General features: G+C 46.4%; 1 protein-coding gene across 4 annotated transcripts in view; it reads right to left on the bottom strand.

Annotated features, from left to right (window-relative positions):
- Positions 1–441: 441 nt before the first annotated feature.
- The window catches only part of SPECC1 (sperm antigen with calponin homology and coiled-coil domains 1), a 206,734-nt gene continuing 195,016 nt past the window's right edge, over positions 442–12,159 (bottom strand). For all 4 annotated transcript variants that reach the window (XM_045569446.1, XM_045569444.1, XM_045569443.1 and 1 more), the window contains one exon: positions 442–3,631. In XM_045569446.1, the coding sequence (XP_045425402.1) occupies positions 3,542–3,631 (90 nt within the window). In that variant the 3' untranslated portion in view covers positions 442–3,541. The remainder of the gene's footprint in view (positions 3,632–12,159) is intronic.

The following is a 12,159-nucleotide window of genomic DNA, read 5'->3' on the forward strand; positions in this document are numbered from 1 at the left end:
GCAGTGGCCTCCGCATGATACCTGCTGAGCTGGCACACGCGGCACACTGGTGTCAGAGCACGATGGCATCCCTGTGCTAATTTATCTTCACCTACCTCCTCAATCTTGGCATAATTCCCTCCTGCTTAACACCCCACTGGGTGTTTCCAGGGTCTCAGTGGGCATTTAGTCACATGCATGACATCCGCACAGCTTGGCAGCGTGCTGGGGGGGTCCCGATGGGTGACGCTCACAGTGCCTACAGCCTCAGCAAGACAGGAGGCGGCAGAGCGGCTGGCGGGGACCCCAGTCCTCTGTGGAAATTCCAGCATTTCCTGCAAGGGCAGCTGCAGTGGCGACCGAGACCTGACAAGGAGTCAGACACTGGTTTGAAAACAGACTCCACTTAAGTTCAGCACTTTGAGAAAATACTAACAATAAATGTCACCGGGGAAAAGTTCATAATCAGACAGAAACAAAATATATTTATTAGAAATATTACACATCCGTCATACACTTTCCCGTTAGCAATTAAATACATCTATGCTAGCACGGCCCGCCCCGACGGTGCATGCAGGACCCAGGGTGCTCTGTCCAGGAACGAGCCACAGACGCGGCTACTGCGTCTGAGCCACCGGGAGGGCGCAGATTCGGCAACGCCCTAGCCTGGGTCCCAGGAGTGAAACACCCAGTGACTTTGGGTAACTGTAGATGTTAAAAATACCTTTTAAAAAGGCTGCTAAGTCATGTCCTTTGTGCATGGCATTGTCAGGTCATCTCAAAATGGCACTGGAGCTTGGGAGTGGTGAGAACCACTGCTGGGTGTGGCGAGGGGGTCTGCATCTGGCGGCGAGAGTCCCCCGTCTCCGGCCTGCCCCTCCGTGGGGAAGTGGGATGGGAGGATGGACCCCTTGGGGACGTGTGTTTCTGTCTAACACCCACGGCATCTCTGTAAAAGCTGTCAAACAACAACTGAATGAAGGAGGAAAGCAAAAGGCTAACACTGTTTTTGAAATGAGAAGGGACTGGGGCGGGAGAAGCTCCTCAGGATGTTGTCCCCACAGGGAGGGGCCAAGGTGCTGCCCTCAGTCAACTAAAATTCAGTCCAGGAAACAACGCACAGTGCAGAGAGCCACAGACTTCTCTCTGCATCTTAAAAACTCCTCCACTCTTCTGGTTCTGCATTTTGCAGCTGTCTTTTATATAAAACTTATACATTTTTTTAAAGGGGTCTGCAGAACCCATAATTATAATGACCAAGCGCTGGCTGCGGGAAGACGGGAAGAGACTGGGCTACTGTGGACTCTGACAGCCACAGGAGGGAACAGCGGGCACGGCGCGAGCTGCTGAGCAGAGGAAAACACAAGACGCTCCCTGCTGTCTCAGTTGACCGATGTTCCCCCTTCCCCCGGTACTCTGAGCTGTCCTGTGAAAAACGGACCTAAAAACCTTCGCTTGGCCCAGCCTGGGTGGACCTGGCTGTGCTGGAGGGCCTGTCCCCTGCACCCCTGAGGCCATCAGTCAAGGCCCCAGGACCCCGGCAGATCCAGACCTGCCCACTTGCCCTGAAACGCCACCTGTGTCTCTATGGACAGGACACTCATTCCTCCTCTACACGTGTGCCCCGTGGCAAAGAAAATGGCAGTCAGGGAACCTCCTTGAGTCATAAAAATAACTTGCATACGGCTTTTCTTTCACATGATGTTTCTTTCCGTTTTAGCCCACAGGGCGCAGCACACAGACAAGAATGGACGAGCTTGGCCAAAGTCAGTGGCAAGGTGGGCTCCCACTGGAGAGGGGCTGGGACCACCCAGTGTGAGGGACAGAAATGCAAAACCACCCGGCATCAAGACTGCTTTCCCAGAGCTGGTTCTAGATCGTTTACACATAATCAGTCAAAACAGCGAGCTGATCAAAACAAAGCGGCCGTGAGGTAATGGCCACAGCCAAACAGCCGCTCAGGGGCTCGGGCTGCCCACGAAAGGTGCCCCTTCCCCCCAGTGGCTCTCGACACGGCTGTGCATTGGAGTGGCTCAGGGAACTTTGACAATATATAGAATGCATCCCTGGTCCCCTTCCAGATGTGCTGAACCAACTGATGGGGCCGGCCAAGAGTGTGTTTTCAACCCCACCCCCGGAGACTGCGACACCCCGCACACCGGGAGCCACAAAGAGGGCAGTCAGGGCGGCCTGTGCAGCCCGGCTGCCGCCTCTGCAAAGGTCTGGCCTGGAGGGAGGGGACAGAGCCCATGCCGCTCCCAGCGTGGGGACTGGACCCGGCTGTGAACGTGGGTCAGATCAGCAATCAGAGATTTACTTTAAATGATAATGGCAGGAATTGTAATTCTCAGTGACTTACTGCAAGGATGATCCTTTGTCAGAGGGGCACTAACACAGCTATCTGGCACTTCAAACATCAAGTGACAGGCATTACGCATTTGCCCCAACTGCCCGTGTGAACCGCACAGAACACCGGATGGTTACCTGGGCTGGACCGAGCACCTCTGAAGGGACTGGGGCAGCCCTGGGGAGGGCTCTGCTGCCACCCAGGGTAACCAGCAGGATTTGGGGGCACGCTATAAATGGGGGCCATCGCCATCCACCCCTAAGGGCTCCTTTCTGCCGTGCAAATGTAAGAGCCTAATGAAGCACTGAAGACTGCGTCAGTCCAGACTGGGACGTGGTGTGGGTTTGCCGCCTGCCTCTCTCCCGGAGTCACAGGTCCTCGGCCCAACTGTGCGAAGCCATGGGGACTGACAGGCACAGGCCACTCCGCACACAAGTGGCTTCCTGTCCCGTGCCGTGTGTGGTGTGAACGGGTTGGACTGAACGGCAGGACAGATGTGCAGGCAGGGCTGCGGCTTCCTTGCCAGGGTGAGAACGACCTGCTGCCAGGGGGCAGCCGTGGGACACCTCCCAGGGCCCCGGCAGCAAAGTACTCAGGGGCTTTACTTTTGAGACAATAAATCAAATCAGAGATCACGAGATCTCAAAAATGTAATCAAGTTCTAGGTTTTAATGTTGTTACCTAGAACTTGAGCACATTGCCCAGAAAGGGCCAAAGTGTTTCCAGGTTGCCCTGGAGAGAATGCCCCACTGTCTGTGTTTTGTCTGGTGATTTCTGTGGGGTTTCTTGGCCAGGAGGGGAGGGGGCATTTAGCAAGGGCAAAATTTTTATACAGGCAAAAGTCAGGGTATGTTTTGCAAAAAAGAGACTGATCTGGAGGAGCTGCTCCCATCAACCTGCGTGCGGACTGCGTGTTGAGTCACCCAGGGTGCCGGGCGGGGCGAGCGCGGCCTGGGTCTCGGTGTGGAGGGAGGGAAGCTGGCGTCTTAGCAGCGTCCTGCAGGAGAGGAGCAAAGCGTCCCCGAGTCACGCTCCAAAATGCTTCTGCATCCGAGACTGGTACGTGGCGGACCCAGCTCTGTCTGTTATCTGTGTTGGTCTGCTCGGATTGAGCCTTCCTTGGAAGCCCAGACGGCTGGGTGGTCGGTGACCAGGCGCTTCCGGGACAAACCACAGCAGGTGGCTCCGCGGCAGCTGCTCTCAGGCCCTCCCGGGCTACGTCTCAAAGTACTTGTAGATCTGGGCCACGTACTGCATCACGCTCTGCCAGTCGGGCCGGTCCGTGTACAGCATCTCGCTGAGCTCCTGCAGGGGAGGGGACAGGTCACAAGGGGGCACATCCCAGACCCGCCAAGAGGGACGCAGGTCCAGGCCGGGCCGCGCTGCCTGAAGGCCTCCACCCGCGCGGGCGGACGGTGCGGACCGAGGAGCGGGAGGAAGAGCCGGTCCTCCCGCTCACGTGGGGCACGCCGTCCTTTCCAAACACACAGGACACGACCTCCCACCCACCGCTGTCATCTTTTAATATGACAGCATTAAAAAGTTTTAAAAAGTGACTGATAATTTCACTGTCAAAACAATTTCCACTTTTTTTAAATTACATTTTCTAAATTATACCTCTCGCTTCCCGGGCGTCCGCCGCAGCAGACAGACACTCGGTGACCAGGCTGCGCTCTGAGCGTCCCCACGCCGAGGCCACGCGCCGCCGCCGAGCGCCGCCCGGGGCCTGCCGCGCACAGCGACAGGGACACGCGGCCACGTCACTTCCTTACGATTACAGCCGGCGCCACACGCATCTGTGCAGCACGGCGTCCTGTGGGATGAGCTCTTAGGACAAATTTCTAGGAGTGGGATTGTCACAAAGGCCTTGACCAACTTAAAATGCAACCATTTACTGTCCACCATTAAATGTTATCATTTAATGTGTTTTTTTTGCTAGCTTACTGATTTTTTGCCTTTTTTTTGCTAATGTGCTAATCTCTATTTGTTTTGCTGATTTCGAAGCCTGTCGCGCTAAGCACCCTCAGCAGGAGGCCAGACAGCCAGCAGCAAGGCAGTGCGGCCTCACAGGGCACTCGGTCCAGCTTTTCTGACATTTGTGCCACCGAACATGTTTAATAATTAACTTTGGGATTGGATTTGGATTCTTTTGTGGTCACAAGAGAACAGGAGGAAGGGACCCTGCTGTGAAGCCAGAAGCGGAGACCCGATGGAAACACGAGGCGGAACTTAGCACATCTGCTCCTAGGCGGTGGCAGAACTGGCGGAGGCTGTTAAAGAGCCATTTTTCCTCTCGTTCAACAATGTCTAAATAGACTTTACTGATTTTGCTCCTTGGTTACACTAGAAAATTAACAGCATATCATTAGTCATGGGGCCGGGTGGAAAGGAGCGAGTGGAATGAACAGCCTGCACAGGTACTTGCATCAATTTTGAAAGAAAAACCAAACTTTCACAGAATACAAGGGTACAAGGTTTCCTTCTACTTAGACTGCTGTAGTCCTGACTGTGCACACAGACTGACCCCTGGAAAGCTGAGACCCTCACACAGTAGGGCTGCAAATATGACGATGTGAGAAGTGAGCAAGAGCTGAGTGTGCTGCTTTGGAGACGTGAGCTCTGAGGAAGGGGGGGAAACCTTCCTCTGTGAGCTGGGAAGGTGTGTCTTCAATTTCAGAGAGGATTCAGAGGTCCAATCAGTAGTCACAGTTTCACCCAGACTATCTTGTATCCTTGACCCTAACAATAATTGAATTAAAAGTATTTTGGTACATTGTTAACATCACATTTAAAATTTTTTGAAGAAATATTTTGCACATTTCAGGAGAAAGAGTATGCTGCATTAGATGCAATCTTATAATGCACGACATTTGTTTGAATTAGTTTAAAACCTTCCAAAAAAAAATTACCAGACACATATGATTTTACTGATGGAGTCTATCAAATACTTAAGAAGAAATAATACAAAACTCTACACAATTTCTTCCAAAAAATAGAAGAGGAGGGACTACTTCTCAACTCATTCTACAATGCCAGGTCACCCTATAGAGACGTTACAAAAAAACTACAGACCCATTTCTCACGTGAACATGGACATAGAAACCCTTAACAAATATTAGCAAATTGAATCCATTAATCTATAAAAAGTATAACACATCATGATCAAGTAGGGTTTATCCCAGGAATATAGGCATGGTTAAACATTTATAAATCTATGTAATTCATCATATTAAGAGACTAAATAAGAAAAACCATATGATCCTATCAACAGATAAAGAAAAAGCATTACACACAATTCAACAGGGACAATAGTTTTTATTCTTGATAAAAACTCTCAAAACACTAGGAACAGAAGGGAACTTGTTTTACCTAGTAAAGGATATATGTACCCAAAACCAAGCTGGCATCACACTCAATAGTGAGAGACTTGAATGCTTTCCCCATAAAATCAGGAAGAAGACAAGAATGTCCTCTCTCACTTGTCCTGCTTAACACTGTACAGGAAGTTCTAGCTAGTGCAGGAAAGCATGCAAAAGAAACAAGCGGCATAGAGATTGGAAAGGAAGAAGTAAAACTGCCTTTATTTGCAGATGTCATGATTGTCTATGTAGAAAACCCAAAAGAGTCTACACATAAGTTTGGCAAAGTTTTAGAATACAAAGTCAGTATACAAAAGTCAACTGCTTTCCTATATACCAGAAATGAACAACTGGAATTTGTAATAATAAAATAAAAATTACCATTTACAGTAACACCAAAAAAAAAAAAAAATGTACCAAGGTCTAAATCTAATGAAATATGTGCAGGATCTATATGCAGAAAACTATAAAACACTGATGAAAGAAATCGAAGATCTAAACAAATGGGGATTATATTCTGTGTTCATGGATTGAACTGTTAAAATGTCAGTTCTTCCCAGTTTGATTTATAGGTACAATGTAATCCCAATCAAAATCCAAGCAAACTTTTTTGTGGATATTGACAAACTGATTCTAAAATTTAAAAAGGCAAAGGTACTAGAATAGCCAAAACAATCCTGAAAAGAAGAACAAAGTTAGAGGACTAGATTTCAAGACTTCTAATAAAGCTATATTAATCAAGACAGTATGATATTGGTAAGGGACAGACACTAATATCAATGAAACAGAACAGAGTCCAGAAATAGAACCACACAAATATAGTCAACTGATTTTTTTTTTTTTTGAGACAGAGTCTCACTCTGTTGCCTGGGCTAGAGTGCTGTGGTGTCAGCCTAGCTCACAGCAACCTCAAACTCCTGGGCTCGAGCAATGCTCCTGCCTCAGCCTCCCGAGTAGCTGGGACTACAGGCATGTACGACCATGCCCGGTTAATTTTTTCTATATATATATATGTTTTTAGCTGTCCGTATAATTTCTTTTCTATTTTTCAGTAGAGACGGGGTCTCGCTCTTGCTCAGGCTGGTCTCGAACTCCTGAGCTCAGAAGATTCACCCACCTCGGCCTCTCAGAGTGCTAGGATTACAGGCGTGAGCCACCGCACCCGGCCTAGTCAACTGATTTTTGACAGAGGTGAAAATGCAATTCAACAGAGAAGGGACAGTCTTTTCAACAAATGGCACTGAAACAGCTGGATGCCCATATGCAAAAAAGAAGAAAAAAAGCCCTAAACCTACACTTTATAGCTTACACAAAAACTGATTTGAAATGGATCGTAGACCTAAATGTAAAATGCAAAATTATAAAAGTTCTGGGGAAAAATATAGGAGAAAATCTGTGTGACCTTGGGTTTAGTGGTAAAATTTTAGATACCACACTGCAAGCATGGGAAAGGTCAAGAAAGAGAAAACTAATAAACTGGATTTTATCAAAATTTAAAACAGAGAAAGATACTGTTAAGAGAATAAAAAGACAAAGCCACAGACTGGAAGAAAATATCTGAGAATCACATATATGATGAAGGGCTTATACGCAGAATATACAAAAATATTCTTAAAATTCAACAGTAAGAAAACAATCAGATTAAAAAATGAGCAAAGGCTCTGAATGGACACTTGGCAGAAGAAGATGGGCTGGCAGATACGCACCTGCGAACAAGCTCAGCACCGTCTGCAGGAGGGAAATGCCAAGTGAAACGAGATGCTCTTATGTACATACTAGAATGTGTAAAATCTAAAAAATGGCCATACCAGATACCGGTGAGGACGCAGGGGCAACAGGAACTCTCTTACTTGTGAATTTTTACTGTTTACAACTAAAACCACAACTACAACAAGAAGTCATATCATTTATGGGATCATTTTTGCTTTTTCTTTTTTTTAAGACAGGGTTTTGCTGCGTTGCCCAGCTGGAGTGCAGTGGCTATTTACAGGCTCAAGCCCGTTCCTGGTCAGCACAGGTGTTTTGACCTGTTGGATTCCAACCTGGGCTGGGTCACCCCTCCTCAACCAACCTGCTGGTTCCCCCTGCAACCCTTGCGCCTCAGCCTCTCCAGCAGCTGGGCTTAAGGTGCACACCACCGCACCTGGCCATTTATGGGATAGTTTTTGTGATGTGAACACAAATTCTACCAGAAGATACTAATTCACTCAATAATTTTCCGTACAAGACCTAGCAAACACACAGGAGGCAGCAGGTGGGCGCAAGTTGCAGCAGGGCAGGGCCTGCTCCGCAATGGCACGCTGGACGCAGCTGCGAAGAGGCCATGACGGGGAGGGTCTGCGGGTAGGATTCAACCTGGAAGACGCTTTCTTCCCCCTATTTAATGCTAAAGTAGGCCTTTCTTGGTAAAATTTTTGCTGAAGGCTTGGCTAGCCCTACTCAAATAAGAGAAGCGATGAATTTAGTAAAGTTCCTGCATATGTGTGTATCTAGATAGAAATACAGCCTAATGGGGATAATCATAAAAAAGTGATACACATCTTATGTTTTTCATTTTAACTTGAGACATGCTGCTATACTTATTTGCCCATCTAGCGAGTTCTGGCCTTTTATTTGAGCCTGGTCCAAGGCTGGGGGTGTGAAGGTATCTTTCTTGCAAAAGCCAGTCCTAGATACAGGGGTCTAGAAGGTCCTAATTTGCTTTTGTTTTTTTAAAGTGGAGCAAAATTTAAAAAAATTTGTGAAGCAGACTGACTGCAGAATCCACCTAGATGTTTACAATTGCTTCCAATCTTTTTTACAAATCTTTTCATTGTGAAACATTACATACAAAAATGAATATAAAATAAAAATCCATAATTTAATGAATTATTATAAAGCAAATATTAGAGTGTAATCACTACCCAGATCAAGAAGTAGCACAATGCATCCCAGGAGCCCCCGTGGGTCCCTTCCTGTTCACAACCTGCCGTGACAGTTGCCATGTGTGTCTTTCAAGAACCTTCTACAGCATTAACCTGGCAAGGAGAAGCAAGCTTCTACTGTACCGATGAAGCTGCCTCTGAAGTTAAAGGCTAACTCTGAGTAACTGTAGACAGAGACTGTAGACCCTTTGGAACTGGCACCTCAACTGATGGAGGGAAAGACTCTCCAGTGTGGTTTGGTGTGGATACCCGTGGGGTGTCTTCGCATGGGGTAGCACCCGTTCCATGGGATGCTGAAGGCAGAACCACCAAAATGGAAGAGAAAAAGACTCCAGCCAGGATGAAAATAACTTGGTTTGGAAAATATTGGCTACTGATGAACAAAATGTGGTGTGTGCGTCCATGTCTGTGTGCGTGTGTGTGTGTGTATGTGTGTGTGTGTGTGTGTGTGTGTGTGTGTATAAAATGGGATACTATGCAGCCTTGCTAAATCACCGATGAACCTGAGGACACTGTGCTGAGTGAAATAAGCCAGTCACAAAAGACAAACACCACGTGACTCCACCCGTGCGAGGCAGCTGGAGCAGTCAGATCCACACGGGCAGAAAGCAGGCTGGCGGCTGCCAGGGCCAGGCTGGGGGGACAGTGTTTAATGGGTGCAGAGAGTCAGTCTGAGGAGATGGAAAGACTTCTGGACGTGGAGGGTGACGACTGCACGACAATAGGAACGTACTTACTGCCACTGAACTGTAAACTAAAAGTTGTTAAGATGGTGAACCTTACATGTATTTTACCATAATAAAAAACAATTCAAAAAAAGATACAGCTTCTTGCTCCAATGAGGGTCCAATGAGTCTGGACGTGGAAAATGCCCAGAATGGTGCCTGGCACGTGTTAAATATGAAAAAACTCAACCATTTAAGTATACCTTATCAAGTCTCCCCTGCAGGGTAGGCCCCGGAATCACTCTGATAGTTCCATGAAATCTTGAGCTGCGATGACCTCCCTCCACAGGGCACCCGAGGAGCTCAGCCTGCATGTGCAGGGGCTGTCCCAGTGGTCACTCTGGCTTCCTCAGTGGGCAATGGCCTGGTGTGGCAGTGTCCCCATACTAAGACACAGGCACAGCAGCCCTGGAGGACAGACACTCTGATTGTTTTCTTGTTTTTGTTTTGAGACAGAGTCCCACTGTGTCGCCCAGGCTGGAGTGCAGTGGCATCATCGTAATTCACTGCAGCCTCAACTCAGGCTCAAGTGATCCTCCTGCCTCACCCTCCCAAGTAGCTGGGACTACAGGTGTGCACCACCATGCCTGGCTAATTTTTCTGTTTTTTGTACAGATGAGGGCTTGCTATGTTGCCCAGGCTGGTCTCGTACTCCTGATCTCAAGCGATCCTCCTGCCCTGGCCTCCCAAAGTGCTAGGATTACAGGTGTGAGCCACCACACCCAGGCTCGGGCTGCTTTTTATGGTAATGGCATGGCACCACATGTCTTCTCACACCTGATTCTTCCTGAAGGGAGCTGCTCACACTCGCGAGACGGTGGGCTAAGACTCTCTCACTACATGGTGGTTGAGGAGGAACGCTTTCTAAAGTTTGGGCACCACTGTAGAGCTTCACTTTTTAAAGATCTTGTCCTTGCTGATATGCTCTGCCCAGAAACTTGTATCTACTTGAATATACACATATAAGTGAAAAGTTTCCCTGCAGAATCTAACAATGGAACTTGATCAAAAATTTGGGATTATTACTACTGTCACTTCTGATTGGGTGTAGTTTAAAAGTGTCATGTGTAATTCAATGTATTATTTTTCAATCTACATCAAGATATTGAAAAGTAAATTTAAGAATGTAGGAAATTGCTATTCTGTTGATGGTACAAGCTGTTTAAATTTGTCACAAACATTCCTAAAATGCTTTTGAGATTAATTATGTGGTGTCAGCAGCTCCTCACAGAAAGCACTTGCTGGCTCTGACGATTAGGACAAGATGATCCCATTCACTTCCCAGCTCACTAACTTCTATAGAACATTAGAAAAAAATATTTAAACAGAAGTAAATATTAACTACAACACTACAAAGAAAAAGGTATTCTGTGTATAATATTAATATAATCTTCTAACAAGTTCTCATTATATCTTTGATCCTTACATAAACTCTGCTGATACGTGTTAGTCATGGCATTGTTTCTGGAGGGAGATCCCTGTTACTCCACCCTGATTAGAGGTGTAAATTCCCTTGCTCCTTTTCAAATTCTCTGGACTTGTGTATACATGATAGGGATATCTATTTCTTAAAGATTTAGAAGAATTTGGGCTCACCGGGACTTTTTTTGTGCAAGGCTAGATTTTAAACAATTTTTTTATTTACTACTTTTTTTTTTTAGAGATGGGGGTCTCACTATATTGCTCAGGCTGGTCTTGAACCCCTGGCCTCAAGCAATCCTCCTGCCTCAGCCTCCCTAGTAGCTAGGACTACAGGTGTGTGCTATCATGCCCAGCTAATGAAAAAAATTTTTTTTGAGAGATAGAGTCTCAATGTGTTGCCCAGGCCGGTCTCAAACTCCTGGATTACAGGAATGAGCCACTGCCTTGGCAAATTCAATCTCTTTGATGGTTAAAGTTCTATTTCTTTCTGGGTGAGTTCTGGAGAAATATTTACATTTAATATTTGAAGAAATATGTTGATGTTTTTCTAGAAAACTGTTTCCAAATTATATTTGCATAACATTGTTCATAGCACTAAGATTTCTATGACAGCTATACTTTCAGTTTTTCATTTCTCAGATTCCCCACATCCTCTGAGGGTTATAAAATGGTATCTCACTGTTGTTTCAAGTTAGATATTCCTGATCACTAATGAGACTGAACATCTTCAAAAATGTTTATTGGCCATCCGTGATCCTCTTCTGTGACTGGCCTATTCTAGCCTTTGATAATTTCTTACTAGGTTGTCTTTTTATTAATGGTTAGTAGAAATTTTTTATAGGTTATCTGTCTTCTCTTTGCTTTTTCTGCAGTTTCCTTATGCTGTGTCTGGATGGATATTTTCTTTTATTCATCCTGCTTGAGATTCAAATCTGTGGACTTTTTCATCATTCTGGAAAAATTTCAGGTACCATATCTTCAAATATTGTCTCTAGTTCATCCTGTCTATCCCCTTCTTTGGAATTCCCACTGGACATTGTCTGATTTTCTCTTCCATATCTCTTAAGCTCTGTGACAGACACTATTACTTGGTTAACCCAACAGTCATTCCCAACCTCTCTCTCCCTTGCAGGCTTCCCACCAAAGAAGCTGAAAAATGTTACAAACTCACTTCCTCAAATGCCCTTACAGGTGAGGTGACCACGTACACAGAGTACTGCCAATCAGCTGGAAGAACCTCAGGGAGCCCTTTACCTTTCTTGCCAAAGGGGAAAGAGGTGAGGCAGTTGCTCGCTCTCTTTCCCCTTCTTCCTGCTGTGCATGTGAAAGTGATGTCTGAAGCTTGGGAGCCACATTCAACCACAAAAGGACAAGTATGGGGACAAAAAGCCAATACATTAAAG

This window comes from Lemur catta, chromosome 15 (assembly GCF_020740605.2).
Source record: "Lemur catta isolate mLemCat1 chromosome 15, mLemCat1.pri, whole genome shotgun sequence".
Taxonomy (NCBI): domain Eukaryota; kingdom Metazoa; phylum Chordata; class Mammalia; order Primates; family Lemuridae; genus Lemur; species Lemur catta.